General features: G+C 44.5%; 1 protein-coding gene and 1 non-coding gene across 2 annotated transcripts; both read right to left on the reverse strand.

Annotated features, from left to right (window-relative positions):
- Positions 1-1,253: 1,253 nt before the first annotated feature.
- LOC142435329 (small nucleolar RNA SNORD56) lies at positions 1,254-1,311 on the reverse strand. The gene has a single exon (XR_012781405.1). It is a non-coding gene; the product is annotated as a small nucleolar RNA SNORD56 (small nucleolar RNA).
- Positions 1,312-11,569: 10,258 nt separating this feature from the next.
- Positions 11,570-14,171, reverse strand: SLITRK4 (SLIT and NTRK like family member 4). Its single transcript, XM_075539586.1, has one exon. The coding sequence runs from the start codon at positions 14,081-14,083 to the stop codon at positions 11,570-11,572; it is 2,514 nt and encodes an 837-aa protein (XP_075395701.1). The 5' UTR covers positions 14,084-14,171.
- Between the last annotated feature and the right edge of the window lie 9,013 nt (positions 14,172-23,184).

The following is a 23,184-nucleotide window of genomic DNA, read 5'->3' on the forward strand; positions in this document are numbered from 1 at the left end:
TTATTCAAGACATCAATATGTTATTGATCTCTTGGTCTTCGCTATTTTGGGTCATCATTGACTCTTCTTCCTCAATCCTCTGCACGTAATTATTTGTCTTTTGGCGTATTTCTCCCTCCCTCTTCTAGACCCTTATCATCTGTCATCTGGAACAGTGTTTCACAAGTTTTGATTTCATCCCATTGGGTCTTAGGTATTTGACCTGACCAGTAGTAAAAAAACAGTTCATATTAGTAATGACAGTGATGGGGTGTGGGAAAAATCAAACCACACTTTTCTGAAACCAATCTTTAAGTATCAATTGCCATCTCCATCTATTGCCTCTTCTGTGCTCCAGTGCTCTGCCATCAGCTGCACACGTAGTACTTCTTTCTTGATATGGAGCATCTGCATGAGATCAGAGCTCAAAGGTTAAAGGGTAGAATCCACCAGACTGCCAAGTCACTCTAAGACTGCAGGCACCAGCCACAAGCTTGAGAGACCCCACAACAGCAGACCTTGAACTAGTTTCAGCTTCAGTGGCTGAGGTGCTGTTCCAAGACCTTTTGGTCCTCATCCCTGGCAGGATAGGACCACTAGGCACAAATATCTTTAATAGTAATGGAGCTTGTTGAAAGCCAACCCCCGCCCCCAGGCCACCCCTGATGCTCTTTGCTGCTGGCTGCCCATTTTGACCTCCTGCACTCCATGTGGCCTCGCTGCTGCCTTTACTCTTTCCAGGCCTCCCTGCTGGAATCCAAAAGACCCCCTTATACTGATCTCTGCATTCCAGTTTGCCCATTATTCTGGCCTTAATTCTCTCATTTCTCAGCTCACCCTTTCCCTAAGATGCTCCTGTAGCGTTTCTAGATAAGATTACATCTTCTCAAAGAGCGTGGAATCTCACAGCTGTTCTGACATATGTCTTGGATGAAATCCAAGTGGGACTAACTATGACCAGAAGATCACCGAACACCTATAAGCAGCCTTGCTCCCAAGACCTTACAGTCTCCTGGTTTTCCTTCTAGCGGTTTGGTTATGATTTCTTTCTAGTAGGCACACTCTCTTCCATGTCACTTCAAGACCAATGATTATCAAAATGCATCTAAGAGGGTAGGTTTTAGTTAGTCTCCTAGTTCCCATTGATCTGTGCTACCTGAGCTCTATCATTCTGTGGCTGAAGGTTTCTGAGTGTACTGCCTATCCCAGGCCTAAAATGCCACCACTGGTTCCACTGATAGGATCTTTCCCCTACTCTTTTTTTTAAATAAGCTTCACTCAGACCCCATAATATCAATACTGCTGTTGACAAAAATATTACCATCCCTGTATCCTCTACACTTTGATAGCCTCTCTTGAAACTACAAATAACTGTGAGCATACTCATATATTGTGATGCATATGAATTAGCTGCATCTCTATTTGGTATCTGAATGTGAATTAGGTGTGAAAAATAATGCACTAAACACAATAGAGAAGCTTTTGATGGGAGCAGGGGATTGCGTTTGAAATACATCGCCACTGTCCCAAGAGACAAGATTCTGGTGCCATAGTGGGTTAAGCATGACACTGCTGGCCAAGAGTTTTGCGGATAAAACCAACATCCTCCAGCTGACCCATAGGAAAAAGATGAGACCGTCTGCTCCGACTATCTAGGAAAGCTTAGGAAGCCATTTGACTCTGTCCTATGGGGCCGTATGAGTGAGAATCAATGGCAGTGGTTCTATGTATTTGTTTATTTTGCGTGGCAGAAAATCTCTAGCGGCATGGTGGTTAGGCACTGAGCTGCCAGTTGCACAAAGTTCATACCCAACTGCCACTCCACTCTGTCCAATAGGATTGCTATGAATGGAAATCAACTCCATAGAAGTATTTTTTCGGGTTGGTCCCGCAAGAGGATCTGTGTGACAGCCTATGTACAGGAAGAACAGAGTGACATCAGTGGACACTCGAGATGAACAAAAAGAGGAGTCCAGTGGGTAGAGTCCTTGCTCTGATGGGCATCTGGTTACATTAGCAACAAATCAAGCTCATTATGTTTATCCTTCCTCTATTCTTCTCTATTTATACAGAGAATCAATTAGGCAGAGGTTATTTATGTATTTAACAGTGTGATATTTTAGATGTGAAGTATGATTTCAGGGTGCAAAACTGCTAATTTTGAGTCATTTACTAATACCTAAGGGAATATGCTTTGTGATGAAAGAGTATAGCAAATTCACAGTAGCCACTTTTTATAGGGCCACAGCGAATGGTATCTTTCAAAGACAAGGAGACCGTTGCCTTTCAGACTCAGCCTAGTGGAACCCAGAATCTTTCATATTGAACAACAAAAGCAAAAGAACCAAATACCTTGAGGCTTGAAGATTTCACCCTCCACCTCCCAACCTGGCTTTTTAAAAAGAAAATGTTCTTTCTATGGAATGAAATTCAAATAATACTTTCTGATAGTATCTTTTCCCTCGTTCAGAGAATTCAGAGTGGCTATCCTTAACATAGTCTGTTGAGCTGTAACTGAAACTAAATAGTTTTGAATACATTTTAATTCTTTTTAATTGAAGACAAATAATTAAAAAAATGAAGCCAGCTCCAATCAGAGAAAATGATATCACAACAAACTAACCCTGAGATCCATTTGCCAAGCTCAACAAATAATAAATCCAAGCACATCTGACCATTTTGAGTGCGAGGTTGTTACTATAGTGCCATCTTCAGTGCAATGTACAAAGGAGGTTGTTTGATTTTGGTTTTTGCTTGGTGAAATTTTCAAACATTAGGGACTGTACTTTGTGGGATGCTGAGACTCAAAATAAAAATGCTCCAAACCAGAGGGGATGTTATAGTTCAAACATGATGACTAATATCTTTCTACCTGAAAGTTTAGGTTATTCATTTGCTAGACATTACCTATTGGTAATTAAACTGTCATTGATCCATTATTTGATATATGTATTTTAACGGATGTCCCATGGAATTCAAGGAATATATCCTTAGCAGAATATCTTCTAAGGTTGTGGTGTACAGCTTTATACTGAAAATAACTGATTTGGAAAAGCCACCCTCCTCGTCAGAACCAATCAAAACTTGGACACTTCCACAGATAAAGTGCTTGGTACTTGTTATCTAGCTCATTCCATTTATGACCCTGCTGTCGACCCTTATGGCACATATTTACGTCTCCCTGAAACCCACCCACAGATCTTCAATTGTTCTCACAAGAACTTCCCGATTCTGAGACAGGAGAATCAGGTCTGACACCAGACCAGGTCAAATCACATTCCTTCTCTCACCCTGTTCTTCAATAAGAGTTGGGATTTGGACCATCCTATCTGACTTCCGAAGGCCTGGTAATACATTGGAGAAAATGCTCGGTTGCTAATTGAAAGGCCAATGGTTTGGAATCATCAGCTCCTTCCTGGGAGAAAGGTGCAACAGTCTACATCTGTGAAGAGTACAGTTCAGGAAACCCTTTGGGGGAAGTTCTACCTTGCCCCTAAGGGATTCTGCGAGTCAGACTTAACAGGAAGAAGTTTGGCTTTGGGTTTATTGGAGTTGAAATTTCTTTTTTTTTTTATTTGAAATTTCAATGACAACATATACTCCCATCATCTGCTGGGGTTCCCTAACTATTGACAATGACTATTACCCAAAGGGCTTTTCAATTATTCCTACTTTGGTAATATTTAGAATGAGCGATGGACCATCCAACAGTTCCCTCACAGCTTTCGTAATCGTATTTACAGCAGACAATGGGCTTTTCCAATTTGTTTGTAGGCAAATGGACAGCTGAAATAATAGCTGCACGTGTGATGGAATCGCCGAGTCAGAGCTCACACCCGCGGCCACCAGGATGATGGTGCAGGGGGTGCACTTGCTGGCCAGGAGCTGAGGCACATGTATCTACGCCCCCCAGAAGCCAACTTCAAAGTGAGTGAGGTGGGTCTCCCATAACGTCCTATGACAAAAAGATGTGCATGGTGGCTCTCTTAAACCCTGTATTTATTATTATTGTATTTTTTAAAGAACATACTAATTGGCCTCTTCATCCTGATGGTTGCATGTAGTTTTCACTGCACACCTGTGTGACTGCTTAGTTACCTAGGAGGGTGGAGTCAGTTGCTGTGTGCCTTGTCATGGGGAGAATAGATAGAGCAGCATTGCAGAAGAAATGCCAAATCTGAGCAAATGCATATGATCTGAGAAGAAACTACCACGAAAAAATAGCGGCCATGTGTATGGGAACATATGGCTAACCTGCTCGCATGTCAGCAATAATCTACTCCCTTAGTGATTGCCAGGGCACCAGAGTGAAAACTGGCTTCTCTGGGCCCAACTCACGAGCTGGAGCCTTGCATTCCAATCGCAAAGGCAGGGCATCTAAAGCACAGCAAGGATCGTCCTGAAATGGACATCGTTCTGATCACTCACTCCACTTTCTCATCATGGTGTTTTGTGTGTCAACAAGCCTTCCTTCTCAACTCATCACTTCCTGTACTAAATGCTCTATCTTTCTTTAAGTTACAGAAGGAAATAGGCAGAGAGACGTATGATGATTCTTTCTATAAAGAACTGTTTCCAGGACTGAGATTACCTACCAGTTAGAAGGAGAGCCATGAATAAAACTATCAGTAGCTGCTGGGGATTGTAGGATGATGGTGAATACATGCACGAGCCACACACAACAGAAGAAATCTCTGTGGGTATTGCAATGGTGAATATATGTGTGGGTTTCTAATCATAGCTTTTATGCGTGTGGATTGCCACTGACTGCCAGACTGGAGTGAAAAATAATCTGCCTGAGGTAGCTCGTGCCATAGATGGCATTGGCTGTTCAGACACAGCAGAAGAGAAGAAATCCCTGCAGGGAGGCCTTGGCAAATGAGACACATCCCGCTATGGAGCAAGGTGATCCGTGGCAAATACAAGGTTTCCTGGGGATTCTTGCAGGAAATGGCTTCTCAAGTATGCACTTTATCCTTTTTCTTGAACTGAAAACCCCAAGTGAAGCCTAGCAGCATTTCACCATGAGATCGGGAAGCACGATGCTGATGCCAGTGTCCTTTGCTCCCCATGGAAATGTCCACGTATTGTGTGCCATCCTCGTGCTTCACAGCCTCTCCTCATTGAACACAAATAACATGTATCGCTGTTGCTGACTAAAGCTGTCTCAAGACCCTTGACAATGAATCCACGGTGTCAGTCAACCAGTGAGAGTCAAAAAGAGAACTGGCTCTTTTACTTGATCAATGACTTAGGAATTCCTCACTAATGAAGGAATTACTAGGGATGTGTTGACACAGCCTAGATTTTATATTTATTTACTTTAAGAATAAAGCAGGGACAGGGAAAAAGAAAATTATAAGATTTGACAGATTTTACTGTGATTCACTTTCAGACATTAGGTTCTGAGTTCTACGAGTACCCGCTAAGCAGATGTCTTCCCTCTTATTCCTTGACCTTTATCCTCCTTGATAAATCTTGAATCACTAATTGTCAATCAACTCTTCATCCTTAAGGGGGATAAAAAAATTCTTCTATTTTCTAACAATTGTTTCAGTAAATTATCACCTTGGGGTTCTAGAATTTGGACATAAATGACCTGACAATTTGCTTGTTTGCTGAATAATATTAGTTACTACATATGTGTAGTAATGCTCAATGATTGAGTTCACATATAAGTAACAGCTAAACAAAATCCTAAGGCAGTAGGTGTTACCACAGCTCAAGGAATTGAGAAATTTGCTGGACCTGCTTTCTATGCATATTATGTTATATGACAGTATGGTCTTCTTTCTATTTAAAAGAAAAAATCGGGTCAATTATCACTTGGGTCCCCATAACTATTGTAGTTATACAATAATCTTGATAGGGAGGCAGAGCATTTTATTTGTTTACTCCATAGCCGTTCCCTTTGTCTAAAGCTATTTGTATGCATTCCTCTGAGTGTGTGTACAGTATAAATAAGTGTATAGGTAGATCTGTCCTGTACTTGTAGACAAATAGAACAAAGACATCAGCTAAGACACTGATGATTTGCATTTCTTTGTAAATTTGAGCTTCACTACTTCCAGTTTACGAATTAGAGTAAACAAAAGGAATGGCTACAAACAGAACCTATATGGAAAGAAAACAAAGCAAAAACTTTTATTTGTGAAAAGAGCATTAAAATGGCTGGATACTCCCAGCTTTTGCCACAATGGGTCAATTCACAGGAAATGATGGGATAATACAGATCACTTCTTAGTTGGGACGGCAGACTTTACTCTGGTCCTCAAAGGTTTCCATGAGCAGGTGCCACTCAATAACTAGGCTTCCTTCGGCTGGTCACTGGCAGCTTCTGACATGACCTAGGATTTGTGAGATGCTAAGAGAAATATATTGTTCAGAAACATTAAACGATGACTTCCTTCCTACAACTAGTTTACAATGGTGCTGCATGTTTATTTATTACATGTCCATATTCTCGGTCTGATAGCCCTATTCCTCGGCTGTTTCAAGTCGCAGTTTTCTGGTCATATTGAAATTGCCTGAACGAACAGTACCTTAGCCAGTGTCCACACGAGGAAACTAAAAGAGAGGCTGAACACGTCTTTCCTGGCTTTGGTAATCCTGAATTAAGGGGCTGTTTGAATCTTTTCATTTTCTATAGAAATGTTCTGGTCCTCAAACTCCAATGATTGACTCAGCACCCCTTTCTCCTTCCACAGGGACAGTGGGGGAGACTGGCTGTGAAAGTAAAGCCCTCCTCTTCGATTACAATGGCTCTCCTTGATATCCCCTTTCGGAAACACAAACCTGTCGCCCAGTGGCAGAAAGGTCCAAATGAAATTCAAAAGTAGGTTCAGAGAAGCTTTGTACAAAGTAAGTTTTTAAAAATGCATTGAGCTTCTGATTTGTCTTTAACTGAACAATAGTCGGCTCCGCAGCAAATCTAATGCGGAGGGTTAGCAATTACCAGGTGAGCTTGAGAATGTGTCGTTCATTATTCTCAGCAAGTCAGGCCACAAACTGGCTGAGCCTTCAAAAGGTCTCTGCTCAGTGCCCACAAAGAACGAAAATAAGTTATATATCTCTGTGACACTTAAGACATTTAGTTCACAGGCACTTGCATATGGTATATATACTCTTCACACCTTCTGCCTTGATAGATATAGACCGAAGGCCACAACAATCTAATTAATGTGTATTCTTTTTTATACCTCTTCCTGTAAGTAAACATGCCTTAAACCCGCTCTACTGGTCACCACAGTCTGTTTATATTCCTTCATTCCCTCAAATTAGCCATGATCCATGGGACTCATTTATTTTCAACCACAATCTTTGGTATAGTGATAGACTGATAATTTTTGGTCATCTTTGAAGGAACCACATAAAAATCACAATTCACCCCATGAATGCATAACTTAGTTGAGCTGGCCTCGGATGACAGCTGCCCTGAAGCTCTTTTATAGCTGTCTGAGAAGATAGTTAAGGTTGAATACTATTATCTGCATGCCTGCAATGATGTCAGATTCCAAGTGATGGAGAATGGACAAGAATCAAAACATATCGCTCTTAGCACTGCCTGACCATTCTCCTTTGGGGCTGCCAGTCGAAAAGAACACAGATTGCAAAGATGTTTGGGCAGGGGGTGGGGGTTGGAATCCCTTAATACAGATTTATCGATGATATTGAATACAAACAGTACTCTAAAGCTATATACCATACCCTCGAATCTAGAGGGGGAAATCATCAGTTTGGTTACGGCTTTATTTCTTCTGAAAAATAATGGAAAGGTAAATATATACTTAACAAACTCTGGCTTCAGAAATACCATTATAGCAAACAATTTTATTAATAGTTTCATAAAAATGGCATTTAATAAATTCTCTCTAATACTTTTGAGATTATTAAAAGCAAACAAAAGTCATTAAAACAATTCCTTTTGGTGGTTTACATTAGCGCTGATAGCATGAATTGATTTTTTTTGTCTTATAAACTAACCTCAAATACTCATAGTCATATCAGGGTAAAAACAATACAAGGTATTTTCTTTATTTCAAAATAGTTATTATAAATACATTCTTAATATACTTTCTCCCCAGCTCTTTGGATGTGACATTAAAAATAAAACAAAATAAAATAACTCACTGTGCTCATTTCATACAATGTCAATGTACAATTCATGCAAACAACAATATCATTGCTGCCTTAGATTTCTAGCTGTTTTCTGTTAACTCTGTTTTCCGTTGATATTGATTCGTGAGGCCATGTTCTGTATAACTGATGTATCCTTATGGCTTAAAAATTAAATGTTAAAAAGCAACAACAACAACAAAAGAAAGCCGGTTTTCAATGGTTTTCTGATGAATACATTTATTCAGTTTATTATTCAGAATGGAAAACTAAATATCGAATATAAATTGCCTTATAGACTTAGATCACTGTACTTTAATAGCTGCTTTCTCATAAAATTTCACAGAGATTTACTTTTAAAGAATTGAATCATCTTTATTGATTTCATAAAAAAATAATTTAAAACTTGATTTATATTACACGGACACAATATATTACCTCCACCCCTCCACTGATTCCAGATGATCTAATTTTCTTCACAACTGACCTGAAATAGTCCACTCATACAGGAACACGATGCCAAGAAGCCCGTGATGCACCACAGGATGGTGCAAAGTAGCATTCTTGGATTCTTCTAGAGCTGAATCAAAGTTCTACTAAAAATGCGGGACCAACATATATCTCAGTTCTCAAGGGGTGAAACTAACATCAAGGTTATAGTTGAAAACCAACAAAATGTAGATACAGGATTTTAACTTCTCTGGCACGAAACTCAAAACTTATGCCTAACTACAGTATCATAAAATGGACGAGTAGAATTGATGAGACCAGTGCAAAACAGGACACACTTTATAATGTAGGCACAATGACTTTAGTTAAGGAACATATATCAACCTTAACCAATGGATTGTTACTATCATTCACTTACAATGAGAACCTCCAAAGAACCGCATGGTGATATTACATTTCATTAGAAATAAAAAGTTAGACATTTATACCTTTCAGCAGAAGAGTATGAAATAGCCAATATGCTACAGCCAGCTTTGAGATGGTGGCAGGTACTCTCATTATTGACAACTCTGCAGAAACCTTGAAACAGCTTCAAAGCAAACCCCACACTGAATAAAAGGCATCATTCCCATGACCTATTCTCCCCAGAGCAGAGAGGGAGCTTTCCGGTTCCTCCCAGAAGTGTCTACTTAAGATTCCCCAATCCATACTTCATTGACAGGATCAACTAAAACACCTTCTTTGAAGCTTTTGCATCTTTATCCTGTCAGGACGCATTAGGAGCCCTTTAATCCATGGTTGCATACATGCATGGTAATGGCATATCAGAAGTCCTTATGAAATTGTAGATGACAACAAGCTGTTGGGCACGTATCGTAATGTCTCTTCACGATCATGGAATGCAATGATTTGTTTGGATTTCTGTAAATCCGTATCAAGTTTTCACAGACATTGTCACAAAAATTAAACATTACAGTTTTAAGAGCACCAGCACATACAGGTGGAGATAACTTTTTTTTCCCTACTTAAAAAAACAAAAAGCAAACACAAATTCTCCAAATTCTCTACACGGACACATATATTCCCAAACACACACACGCACACACACACACAACCCAAAAATGTCAAGATTTCATCTTGGAACAAACACAGAAAGCCCTGAAAATTAGTAACTAATAAAGGGACTGCGGTTATAACTTAACCCTACTATCAATTTGGAAGCTGCACCAAAATATCTGCCACTAGAAATTCATGGAAAATTCTACACTTACCTTGTTGGTCATCTTCGCGTAATTGTAAGAGATGGAGCACACACACAAAATACATAGATATGGAGGCAGGCTGAGAAGGCAATGTGTTTCTGGATGTCACCTTGCGAACTGGGAGCTCCTAAAGAATCTTCAACTATCTCCCATATCAAGTATTTCATTCCTTCGACCAGTTTTGACTTAGAACTTAACAACACAGCAAACACAGTAGCTTCTCATTTGTAGTTGCAAACTGTGAAGTCATCAGAGACCAATGAAAGCATTTTACAATGTGGCTTTGATAGCCAAGATTGCCATGGTGTTTACTGTTCTACTTGATTATCTGATAGTAGTCAGAATGATGAAAGAACAGGATACTGATGCATATAAGATAGGACTATTAACCTTATGCATTAATTTTCTTTTACTCATAGTGACAACTATTGGAATTAAGCTCATAGAATCCTGAAAAGCAAGACAACTGATGGCAAATAACAATTGCCCAGACAAGATACTATAAAACTAAGGAACCTATTTTTAAAATGCACAATCGGTAACAAATCTGAAGGTAATATGCTAATTTCACAAGAATAGCACAGAACTTTTTTTTTTTGTATTTTAGTTTTGTTGGTTTTTTTGTTTTTGTCTTTTAATCAGACCTGACCACAATGTCCAGGATAGTTCTATACACATCAGTTGTAATTTCAGTTTGGCATATTTTTTTCTCTTTCTGTCTAAATGGATACTTACTGATAAATTCATTGTGATCAGGACAACAAGTCAGGCATATTAAATACATATTAAGGAGTACGTATTTTCCTACTTAGTATACAAAGTACTTCATAAATATGAATTATGTTACAAAAATAGCTTTGGGTGCGCTCACACGGTAAGCACTTTGCTAATTTTGGACAACCTTTAAGGATTGTGGGTATTTCACACAACTGAGAACAAACTCTAATATTAGTTAATTTGAGCCAGGTTTAATTCTGATAGACATCACATATTTCTTCAGATCACCACAAACGCTAGTTAATTCACGTTGATTACTCCTCTTTTAGATTTTTTTTTCTTTTTATGTATAGACAGGTAATACTTAAAGTGTTCAGATTTATTGTATAGTTACGTAATGCAGGGTATATTTGCAACAAATATTTGCACAATTTAACATTATAAATCCAGCGGTTTCAAGATGCAGGCCATAAAGGTTACCAATTTACAAATACTATCGAATAGAAGTTCTCTCTTTGCATGCTGTTTTTGTGGGGTTTTTGTTTTTGTGGTTTTTTTTTCTTTTTTGATTGTTCAGATAATCTTTAAACAGAGTTGTTACAATGCCACAAATTCGAAAGGATTCTTCCAGTTCCACCAACTTAATCTACGTGCAAGACGAAGGACCCAGCTGAGGTACCCACATTGGTACCAGTCTTCTTGAGTTGGCGTTCCCAAGCACAAAGAGATGGCGGCTTTGCAGTTAGGGTACCAAACAGATTCGCCTCTAGAGGTCACAGTCCGTGTATGATGTGTATAAAGCATCCCTTTGGCAATAGAGTTTGCAGTATCCCCACAGGACTCCACAGTAGAGGTTTTCTGTAGTAAAATCTATTTAAAGAAAGTCGCTTCTACTTGACACATCTTTGCAGCTACAGTTAACGAGACACCCTCAGAAACACCTGCCTCTTTGCCTATTGATAATATAGTATTTGGAAGTTAGAAGTCAACAAAAGGCACTTTCATCATGAAATAAATGTCCTCTGTATGAATTAAGATTGTATGACCTACATCTTGTTCAAAGCGGTTTGCTCTTCCAGGACCTGTAGGTAGTCGGGGGAACTCTGAAGCTTGGCTTTCAGTTCAAAGTACTCGCTCTTCCTTTGCTCCACCACAATTTTACTGTGGTTGCCTCCTATTAGTGACTTCTTGGTTTTTTTGTCTTGCTGTTTTTCTGGATAGCGGATCTCAAAGCCACTGACACCTATGCTATTGTATTCCTTCTTGCTTTCCAGAAAATTCTGAATGAACACATTGGAATCCCGGCTCGGGAATAATTCATCCAGCTCGTCGATTGTGCTCAGTCTCTTCCTGCTATCTACATGTAATAACTCTTTGTCTTTCTCGGCCACGTTTCGCAGGATGACTTTCTGTCCCGGGGGATCGGAAAACATGAAGCCGGTCTCCGACTCCTTCAAGCCACACGTGTGGCTCTTGCTCATGTGCTCGATGGTTTGGGGGATGAACGCTTCGGCGCTCGGCCCGTCCTTCTTGTTGCTTTTGTGGTCGTGCTTCCTCAGTTGCAGCTGCATGGAGCCACACTCAGGGTTCCCCAAGCCTTCGTGTTTCACCGTGGGCTTCTTGTTGCGCCGGAGCACAAAGACCAAAAGGCAGAAGGCCACAAAGACGGTCAGAATGAGAACCACTAAGATACTCAAGATCAAAATCGACAGAGGCACTGGGCCGCCGGGGGGGCTTCGGATTGGACCCAGTGGGGTGGTGAGTGTCATGGCCGGTGCCGGGCTAGTGAATGGAGAAGATGGCTTGTTTAAGAGTTTAGGACATAAGATTTCATTTTTGAGGGACTTGAGCTCGATGTTGGCAAACTGCACTGGTGTCTCACACTTTAGTTCTTTCACCACGATCCCATCATTCAATTTCTCCAGCCACAGCTTCAATGCCACCAAGTCACAGGTGCAGTCCCACGGGTTGCCTTCCAGGTCAATCTGGGTGAGGGCCTGCAGCTGATCAAGCACCCCGCTGACGGGCAGGTACATGAACTTGTTGTTTCTCAGGTTCAGTCTAGCCAGGGAGGCCCCCGAAAAGATGTACACGGGCAGGCTCTTCAAGAGATTATTGTTCAGGTACAGTAACTGCAAGTTGGGCATGGAATCAAAGGTGCCCGCTAAGATCTCCTTAATCAAATTGTATTCCAAGTACAGATACTGCAGGTTGTGGAGGCCTGAAAAGATCTCGGGGGAGAGTCGCTCCAGCTGGTTGCCGTTTAGATACAACCGGCGCAAATTGGTGAGATTGTGGAAGACATCTCCCTGGATCGCTGTGATCTGATTGCTCCCCAGATGGAGCAAATCCAGGCCTTCAAACTCAAAGAAGTCGGAGACGTCCACGTCCTTGATGCCATTGCCGTTGACGTGCAGCTTCTTGGCATTCAAGGGTTTCGGTATCAGCTCAGACATGGACTGGATATTCTTTTCTTGGCAGTTGACACTCAGTCCCAAATCCGAAGGATGGGTTTTGCAGAAACAAGGTGCCGGGCAAGGTGTAAGTGGGGGCACTCGTGTTTGGTAAGAGACAATCTGACTGAGATTTCGGGTCGACAGGGCTTTGCCTGCCACGATTCCGGAGATCTTGGAAGGATTGGTCGTTTTCGGTGGCTTGGTCACTAGCCTGTGTAGGGATGTTTGTGTCGTGTGCCCATTGGGGGTGGTGTAACCATTTTCTAGCTGAGAAGGAGGCAGGATTCGAACATCGAAATCGCTGCCCGTACCCATGGGGCATAATTCCTGTTTGTTGGTTTCTTTTAAAAGCCTTCCGTATAAATCGCTGGGAGTTTCGCAGATCGCTTCTCCGATGTAAATGTTATAGGGCATGTTCTCCAGCCAAGCTTTCAAAGGCAACAAGTCACAGCTACAGTTCCAAGGGTTATCTTCCAGCTGCAATTCGACGACGCGGCCGATGTGTTCCAACACTCCAATATAGGGAAGCTTCTGGATCCTGTTTCCTCGGATGTCCAGATGGGTCAAAGATGCAAATCGGAAAATATTATCAGGAAGGAATGAAATCAGATTGTCATTAAGAATGAGAACTTTCAGTTTGTGGAGCTTATTGAAGGCTCCTCGCTCAATATACTTGATTAAATTGTAGTCAGCCTGGAGATACTCCAAGTTCTCGATGCCAAGGAAAGTGTCAGCTCGGAGAATCTTTAATTCATTGTTGTTCAAGTGCAACTGCTTTAATGCACTGAGCCCGAGAAAAGCTCCTCCCTCTATGTTCTGCAGTTTATTATTTCCCAGCTGCAGGGATACTGCGTGTGAGAAATTCAAGAAGGTATTTGGATAGAGGATATTTAAGAAATTGTTTTGGAAATTGAGGTGATAGAAATTAGACCATGGTGGCTTCAGCTGATTCGGTCTGTAGACGGACACCTTCTCACAGTTGACATAGAGCACATTCTCAACTGACACGCAGGAGCACACACTGCAAATGTCCACCGAGAGGCCGGCATCTGCTTTGGTCGAAGAAATCAGGGCTGACAAGATCAGAAAGAGCCAAAGAAACATCTTCTTGCAATCAGCAAACAACGTTATGCTTCTGAATAAAGAGAAATAATCTAAAAAATAAAAAGAAAAACAGTTTTTCAATGGTCATTCCTTGCAAAAGGGATGTGTGTCTAAAGCAGACCATAGTGAACAACCAGCTAGAATCCTGAGCTTTTGCTTTGGATGGCCCCAGAAACCCCAAGCAGTCTCACTCAGTGGAGCAACAATAGGCTCCAACAGTGCCGGTCATTTGATCTCAGTCCTCCATCTCATTTATATGGATTTTGCACGTCCAGAGCACACAGCAATTAGTTGGTGTGGGTGAGCAGGTGGAGAGGACTAATCTGGTCCATCTGAAAATATTTTCTCTAGATGGACCACCAAACACAGCCCTTGAAGGCAGGCCATGAGCTTTCTATCTGCCTGCCACTCAAATGACCTCAGACCAGGAGTATGTCCTGAGGCCCACAATGGCATTTCAATTTCTGACTGCCCATTACCTAGGCATGAGCTTGACAAGAGGCTGAGCCAAGATCTGAGCCCTGGCTTGGTGGAGGATGGTGATGGAGGGCTGGGTTGCCATAGAGAGGCTTGCTCAGAAGATGAAGGTAGGAGTCTTGGGAAGAGTTTTGTTTGGACTCCAGTCCACATAGTGAAGCATCATGACATGAGTCAGTTCCCTCCTGTATACTGCTGGCTTACACACTCTGTGGGCTTCTAGAACAATCATTTTGAAGGGTATGGCCAAATTTTATTTCTAGGCAAATAAACTGTATCTTAGTTTCCTCTCAGACATCTCCTCAACAGGGAGGAAAAAAAGCCTTTTGTCTGTAGGACCCCTGAAAGCAGGAATGGCACCTCCTTGTCCCTGTACCACGTAGCTGAGCTCCAGACACCTTCCCACCCCGAGAAGGAGCCAGCCTACCTCTTGGCCCTCTCCAGTCCCTTTAGGTAGTGCTTTGAGCCCAGTGCAATGGCCACTTAACTCAAAATGCTTATCTCTTTCCCTTTACCCGCAGCTTGCCACTGCAAGCAAGAAGAGTTCCCAGGCTGTCATTCTAGAGGTGTTTTTCTTTGCCTGCAGGGCCAGAATGCTTCCACAAAGCAAATGTTCCTCCTAAAAGGCTCAGTTCCAAAACACCCACTCCCCCCATCTTACCTCTTTGCCCTGTCCATAGGCACATGGAGAAACATTTGCTGGTGGAGTTCACTGCTGGGCAAATTAAGGCGGTGCAGGCCACTTCGTGCACATTGCAGATCTACACCGATATATGCAATGCTTTGTGGAAAAGCATTAAAACAGAACACACGTGTCATGCATTTTATTGGTGCCATTCCAGGCCATGAGAGCCTTTCCCAGTGGGCCGCCAATTTCAGTATGGTCACCATCAAATATTAAATAAATCTTGTGCCCAGGGACATGCAACGAGGGGATGATTGAATAAAAGTGACACACAGAAACTCCTTTGTGTATTTGCCCAAGAGGCATCCGCTAGTGCTAAAAGCTGAACGTGTCTCAAGGTGGGCACTGTATTAGCCACCTGACCCAGGAAGATATGAATTATAAGTACTTTGGCTCAGGATAAGGTGGGCACTGCCCAGATTCAGTGGGGCCACCCTATACTCTTACATTTCCCCTGTGCACAACAGCATGACTGGCAGGGCCAAAAGAAGTACTAATGCTGAAGTATGACATCACCCAAAGCAACTTTTTCATGTAAGAGCAACATTTAATTTGAGCCTTCGGACTTGCTATTGATGTGGCTTGTAACAGCTCTTCTGGTGCTGTGGAGTCCTTTCTTGTTTCTAACTCCCCTCCTCCGGACAAAAATACACGTAAAATGAAAAAGCAACCGAACTAAAGACAAGAGAGCAACCAAACAAGGCACACACACCAAATATATCGGCAAGAAACACAGCACTCCCTCCTGAAAACCCCAAATTCCGTACAAAAACAAGCAGCCTCAACAGATCTCAAATTGCATAAGGAACTGCCCTCCTTCGTTGTCATTTCTACTTTCAGTGGAAGGGGGGAGCCGGCACAAGGATGAGCTGGGAAGTTCCCAAATGCAGCTCCAGTGAAACAGAGGAAGCCAAGCAAAATGCAGCTGGAGGGGCAGGCAAGGGAGGGGGAGGGATTCTCCACAGAGAGAAGGGGGACTCAAAGGGCAAGAGACCAGGGGGACAGGGACCCAGAGAGAGGGAGCCAAAGAGCTAAGGGGGGGGGGAAGGTCGAAAGAGCCACGGGGTGTTCTCTATGGAATCTGCACATTCAAGTGGCCCCAGCAAAGCCTGCACATTAAAAAAAAAAAACACAGGAAAGAAACCATTCCAAGCTTCCCTGGGGGAGGGGGTAGAGGCATTTGGAGACAGTGGTGAGGGCTGCACAACATGAATGTAATGAAAGTCACTGAATTGTACATGTACAGAACGTTGAGATGGCGAACGTCTGATTATATTATTTAATCCCAATTTTGAAAGGGGGCTGGGTGGGATCAATGTTACTGTCACCTTGCTGTATGAAGTGGGCAAAGGTTTCCTTCACTCCCCTTAAAATGTATGGGTAAGCAAATAATGGGTAAGGCGGTTGTTTCAGGTCGTTCATCGGAAAGAAAAGAAAAGAAAAACAGGGAAAGTTACCTCAATTCTACCTCGGCGTGGCAATGGGTGAATTATCCTTTCCCCTCGAGTGTACAGACAAGGAATGATTCACTCGTGGGAAAACAGATTGCTAAAAGGTCGATTTTGAAAAGCCGAGAAAACAAAGTACAGCAAAACAAGAGCGGAAAACAAAACACGACCACAACAAAGTGGGCCACCAAGAGCCACCACACCAGTGAGCTCTTTCAAGCAGGTCCAGAGAGAGACGCTCCATCTCCCCTGCCCGTCCGGAAGACACCAACCTAGCATGCTCACCCCAAATCTGGCTCCAACAGCGCACCACCTGGCTAGCAGCATCTCCACCGGCCTCCAGGAGCGGGGTTGCCCAGCTTGGACCCAGACGCCCCCGGGCTGCCCCCGGTGCGCTCCCTCGGGCCGGCTACGCCTGGGCTGGAGGCAGTCTGGCGCGGGTGCTTACCGCAATGCTTTGCCGCATCCCTGTGGCCGGACCGGGGCCACGGTCTCCAGGCGGCACGGGCGGCACGGGGACCTCCCGCCCCGCTGCGCACCCAGCACCCAGCTCTGCGCCCCCGCGCCCCCCGCCAGCTGCAGGAGCTGCCATCGGCCTCCCCAGGCTCCCGCGTGCAGACCAAAGGGGGGCGAGCAGCTGGGGCGCCAGCCCAGGGCAACTCTGCCCCGCCAGCCACCAGCAGAGTCCCTGGAACACGGGGGCCCTGTCTGTCCTCTCTCCACCAGCACGCAGCCAGCTTTCGCAAAGCCCGGCCTCTCCGCCCCGTTTGGGCACCTTGCAAAGTCGCGCCGCCCGCGCTGCCCGGCCGGCAACCTAGGCAGAGTTACCCACCGGCTCCTGGTGTCTCCCCGTCTCATCAGCTGCCAGCCGCCTCCAGCCGGAGCCCCGGGGCCCTGAGCGCGCAGGGGACCCACCGGTGGGGCGCAGACAACAAAGCCCAGCCCAGCGCCTGGGCCCCCGACAGCCCAAGCTGGGGAACTGTCCCACCGCCAGGCGCCTGCGGCTGTGATGCTGGGGACGGCGGAGTTCCTGGATCCTCAGAGACTGTGGACCGTCAGCAGGCAGAATCAGGGGGCACCGCGGCCGCTCCGACCACTCCGCCAGCCCCAAACCCACACGACGCAAACTAAAAATAATAAGCTACCTGCCCCCCTCGGCGCGCGCGCGCACCCGCGTGCTCACACCCGCGCGCACACTCACACACACACACACACACACACACACACACACACACACACACACACACACACACACACACACCACGCGCGCGCGCGCACTCGCATCGCTGAGCTCGACAGCCAGGAAGGCGGCAGCTCAGGGGGGCGCGGCGAGGGTCGCCCCTGCCGGAGAGAGGCACCCACCTCCGGGACAGACTGCCTTGCTGGGATGCCCGCGATCCGGACTCAGTCCTTTGAGCGTGCCCGCTCGCCAGTCCAACCCAGCGAGCAGCCTGGCAGGCTGGCAGCGGCGCGCGCCCCCAGCCAGACACGGCGCGCGCCCCCGGGCCTCGCCCCCGGGCTGCACCTTTACATCCCCGCGCCGAGTCCCCGCCCCCGCGCCCGCCTCCCGCTCCAAGGAGCCCGGCCCCAGCCCCAGCCCCCGCGCCCCCCGCCCGAGCGCCCAGGCCCCCCCTGGGTGCCCTTCCTACCCGCATGCCCTCCGGGAGACTGCGCGCTGCCTTTGGGCCCCGGCCCCCTCTCGCAGCCTAAAGTGCTCCAGCGGGGAGCCACGACCGCTTTCTTGTGGTGGAGACCTCGGGCCGGGGCGGTGGACTCCTGGACTTCCATTCCGCCGGCCACCAACGCTCAAACATGCGTCCTTTCTCTTCCCCCAGCACCCCAGGAACGCACACACGCGCATACGCGCACACACTCACACGCGGGGCGTTCCTGTAGAGAGCGCCACCAAGAACACAGGCAAATCCGAAGAAACCCTCGGCGAGCCTGGGGGAGGGAGCCATGGGAGGTGACGGGGGCTTCCAGTCGAAGCGGAATCCAACAATCCCTGCCGGAGGCGGGTGAGTCCATAACAATGACATTCAAAGGCCACAGTCGCTCCTGGGCTGGGCTGCCAGAGTACCGTACCTTAGGCTAATTGTCACCCTGCGCGGCCGAGGGCTTTGGCAAGAGTTCTGGGGAGCAGGCGGTCCTGGAGGCAGCCCTCTGGGGATCATGTCCTGAGCCCCAGTAGTAGTCTCACTCCTGTACCTGGCTGCGCGTTGGAGGCTGGGGGCTTGCAGGGGAAAGAGTGAGGCTTTTGCCCAAAGTGAGACTAGTGAGTTGGGCTCAGGGAGAGTTCCATCTCTGCACCTTAGAACTCAGTGAGTCTGCGTGGCAGAAAGGGTTAAGGGGGTGCTGGGGGTGGGGAGCGCGGACCAGGGTAAAGGAAAGAGAGGTGTGGGACTGGGAGAGATGCTGCACTAGGCGACCAAAAATTTAAAACAGCAACAACAACAAAATCCCAAAGTGCTTTGGCTACTGAGCATGCCCAGTTCCCCAGCTCAAGCCCTATAAGGGAGTCATTGTGTGTGTTCCACTTCTCCGGGCTTTGGTGGTGACTGGGAAGGGACTCTGGTTGAGGGGGTGGGTGGCTGAGATAAGGAATGTTTGGGAAAGGGGACCAGGTTTACCGCTCTGGAGCCCTGCAGAAGAGACTGTGCTCAGGGAAGAGTGACAGAGTCACAGAAGGAAAAAGCTGAAATGGACTAAGAAAAGTCACTTCAGCAGCCCCTCAGGGTCCTTTCTATACCTAAGCGTCTTCCACAGCCCTGTCTTCTCTTACCCCAGGCTGCAATCAGTGTGCAGGGATTGCCCGGGCCCCTTTCTCCCACCCATTTGTTGTGCTTCCACAAGATGGGAACGACTTCCTGAGGAAGATTTACCGCTCAACCCCAAGTCATGCCAATAGGGAATTTAGTTAATTTGCTTATGGGACCAAGGGGAAGGTTGGCGGGGGAGGGGGGAAGGGGGAGGGGAGCCAGTAGCACCATGAGGAAGTTGACTTACCAGGTGTGTATTTCCAATACTCCGCTTTCCTAAGCCAGACACCATGGCACCATTCCTTCTCTGCCTTCCTCCACCATGCTGTTTTGGTTCGTGCTTGGCTGAGAAACAAAAAACGGTGCTCTCTCTTTACTTTGTCTGGGTAAAGTGGCTTTAGGTAAATAAAGCTAAGTTAGCAATGGGAAGGACTGCCTTAGTGCCTTCTCCTGGCCACGTTTCAAGGAATTCTGCCTGCCCCCTTTCTTGAGGCCCAAATTCTGTCCAATCCACTTAATCAACCTCCTAGTGACTCCAGCCACAGTAGGGCATAGCCAGTGCACAGTAATGCTTTTGCTTAAAGATGAAAAACTCCTCCGAAAGCTAAAACTAGCAATAGCGATGCAACCAGAATTTGGCTGTCTGCCTGAACTCCTACAGTTAAACATTCACTATAATTGGTTGATGTTTAAAGGCCCAAATCTAGGCAAAGAAAAAAAAAACCATACTGATTTATTGTATCATTTTGTGTGGATACTGTCCCTCCTTTGATATTATCAGTAGTAGCTATTCATACATGAGCTTTTTTTTCTTTCCATTTTTGTCATTTCATGAAGCTACCTTCGGGTTATGTTCATGCAAACGATTGCTGGGCACAGCATGGAGAGTGATGCACATACAAAATTCAAATGAATATTTAAACAGCTATGTGTATGTAGGCATATTTCTTTATTGACCTTGGTAAATATTGCGTTTTCCTAACGACTCCTTTTCCACCCCACTCCCCACTTCTCTGAGAAATGTCACCATTTCTTTTAAAAAACAACCTAGAGGCAGAAATTGAGTGGGCAGTAATGGTAAAATTGGCTATATTCAATGTGAAATCCATTCTGAAATAGCATTGCTTAAGAAAACATGAAAGGAAGGATCCATCCATAAAAACATCGGAACTTGTGCAGCTCTTCAGAGTAACATGAAATGCGTTTCCCCCAAAAGGTAACAGCTGCAGTCTGTTGGGCAAAACAAAAATAACCAAAAGAAAAGAACCCTCTACCGTGTTACTAATGTCAGGAGCCCTGGTGGTGTAGTGGCTATGCAAAGTCAGCAGTTCAAAACCACCAGCTGCTCCATGGGAGAAAGATTTGTCTTTCTATTCCTATAAAGAGTTATTTATAGTGTTGGAAATGCATAGGGGCAGTTCTACCTTGCCATATAGGGATGCCATACGTCAGAATCGACGTATGGTTTTTCTGGTTTGACTAAGGGAGCCCTGATGGTTTCTTGGCTACAGTGCTTGGCATTAAAGAAAGGTTAACAGGTCTGTTGGAATCTACAAGCTACTCAGAGGGCTGCGGCAGCTGGCTGTACAGCCTGCGATTGAAAGCCTTGGAAACCCCATGGCGGCAGTTCTACTTGTCCCATAGATTCACTGTGGGCCGGAATCCGCTGGATGGCAGTGGGCTTGGGTTTTTTGGTTGTACATTTGAACAAAACAGAGTTTGCTCATTAAGAACTCACATTTTCATTAATGCAATTTGAAAGTTGGCATTTATTCTAAATGCAAGGACCCAGGGAGCTGTAATATATGTTATCAGGATAGGTGGATTATTTGTCCTTTACTATAAATGTTAACAAGATTCAATAGAATGAGCAAAAAAAATTTAACCTGAAGAAATAATATATATTCCAAGTACTGTAATAGCTGAAAAGGCCAGATTTGGACAGGAAAGAACAGATCATTTCGATGCCTATTTTCATTCAACTCCAGAAACTTCTGAGAGTTGATAATATGAAGGGGTTTCAAAATGTTACTGGACATTTGAGATTGAAAGATAATGTTTCCCATGAACTTTTTGAAGACTCCTCACATAAACTGCAATGAAAAGAATGTTCCTTTTCATATCAGTCTGGTCAGAAATCTGAAACAAGGGCAGGTTGTAGAACATGAGGTATTACACTTTATAATGGTGCTGAGAACTGTTTAGTTAGTAACATGTCATTATAGGGCAGAGGTTGTACACTGGTGCATATGGGAGCTGGAGGCACAGGGAATCCAGGGTGGATGATACCTTCAGGACCAAGGGTGTGAGGGGTGATGCTGGGAGAGTGGAGGGTGAGTGGGTTGGAAAGGGGGAACTGATTACAAGGATCCACATGTGACCTCCTCCCTGGGAGATGGATGGCAGAGAAAGGGGGGGGGGAGGGAGACTCTGGATAGGGCAAGATATGACAAAATAACAATGTATAAATTACCAAGGGCACATGAGGGAGGGGGGAGTGGGGAGGGAGGGGGAAAAGAGAGGACCTGATGCAAAGGGCTTAAGTGGAGAGCAAATGCTTTGAGAATGATTGGGGCAGGGAATGTGCGGATGTGCTTTATACAATTGATGTATGTATATGTATGGATTGTGATAAGAGGTGTATGAGCCCCTAATAAAATGTAAAAAAAGAAAAGGAAAAAAAAAGAAAATGATTAGCGCAAAGAATGTACAGATGTGCTTTATACAATTGATGTATGTATATGTATGGATTGTGATAAGAGTTGTATGGACCCCTAATAAAATGTTAAAAAAAAACCCGAACATTTAAAAAATAAAATATTTTACGCTACCGAAAGAAAAGATGCGTATTCATGAAGTAAAATAGATATAATGACCCCCATGCCTTATGCTTCTTTCTTTCCTTTTTAATTTTGTTTCATTTTATTGGGGGCTCATAGAGCTCTTATCACAATGCACCCAATCCATCCATTGTGTCAAACACATTTGTACATAAGTTGCCATCATCATCTTCAAAAAATTTTCTTTCCTACTTGAGCCCTTGGTATCAGCTCATTTCCCCTCTCCCCCACCCTCCCTCCCTCATGAACCCTTGATAATCTATAAATCATTATTTGTACGCTTTTTTATTTCAAAGCAATTTCAAACCTCAGTCCATTTATCCTGTAGACTCTTTGCTCTCCTCTAGAATTATGTGATCCCTCCAATAACCAAGCGAAACTCACTGCCATCAAATTGATTCCAATTTACAATAATCCAATAGAACAGGGTAGATTTGCCCCTGTGGGTTTCTGAGATTGTAACTCTTTTCAGGAGTGAAAGGCTTCATTTTTCTCTCTGGGAGCGGCTTGCAATTTCAAACTGCAGACCTTGTGGTTAGCGACCCACTGTACCACCATTGCACCTTCTCTGACTTCTAGATGGAGTAAACTAAAGGAATCCCCAAGCTCAAAAAATAGAAGCAAATAAATAAATACGTAAAAAAATGTTAGGCAGAACCAAAGCCCCCATCCATGTTTATGGTCATTGAAAGTAGAGCAAATTAATATTTTTCCTAAAATATATGAATGCAAGCATTCTGGTTAAATGATGGATTTACAATTGCCTGAGTTCCTGCCCCCCCCCCCCCTTTTAAATGGTCCACTGAACTTAATCTTGACTTTACAGAGTACAACTGGAATGATAGAGCCACTCTGAAAAGCTGTGTCCTGCTCCCCGGAGAGAAATCTACAA

The sequence above is a fragment of the Tenrec ecaudatus genome, chromosome X, assembly GCF_050624435.1.
Source record: "Tenrec ecaudatus isolate mTenEca1 chromosome X, mTenEca1.hap1, whole genome shotgun sequence".
Taxonomy (NCBI): Eukaryota; Metazoa; Chordata; class Mammalia; order Afrosoricida; family Tenrecidae; genus Tenrec; species Tenrec ecaudatus.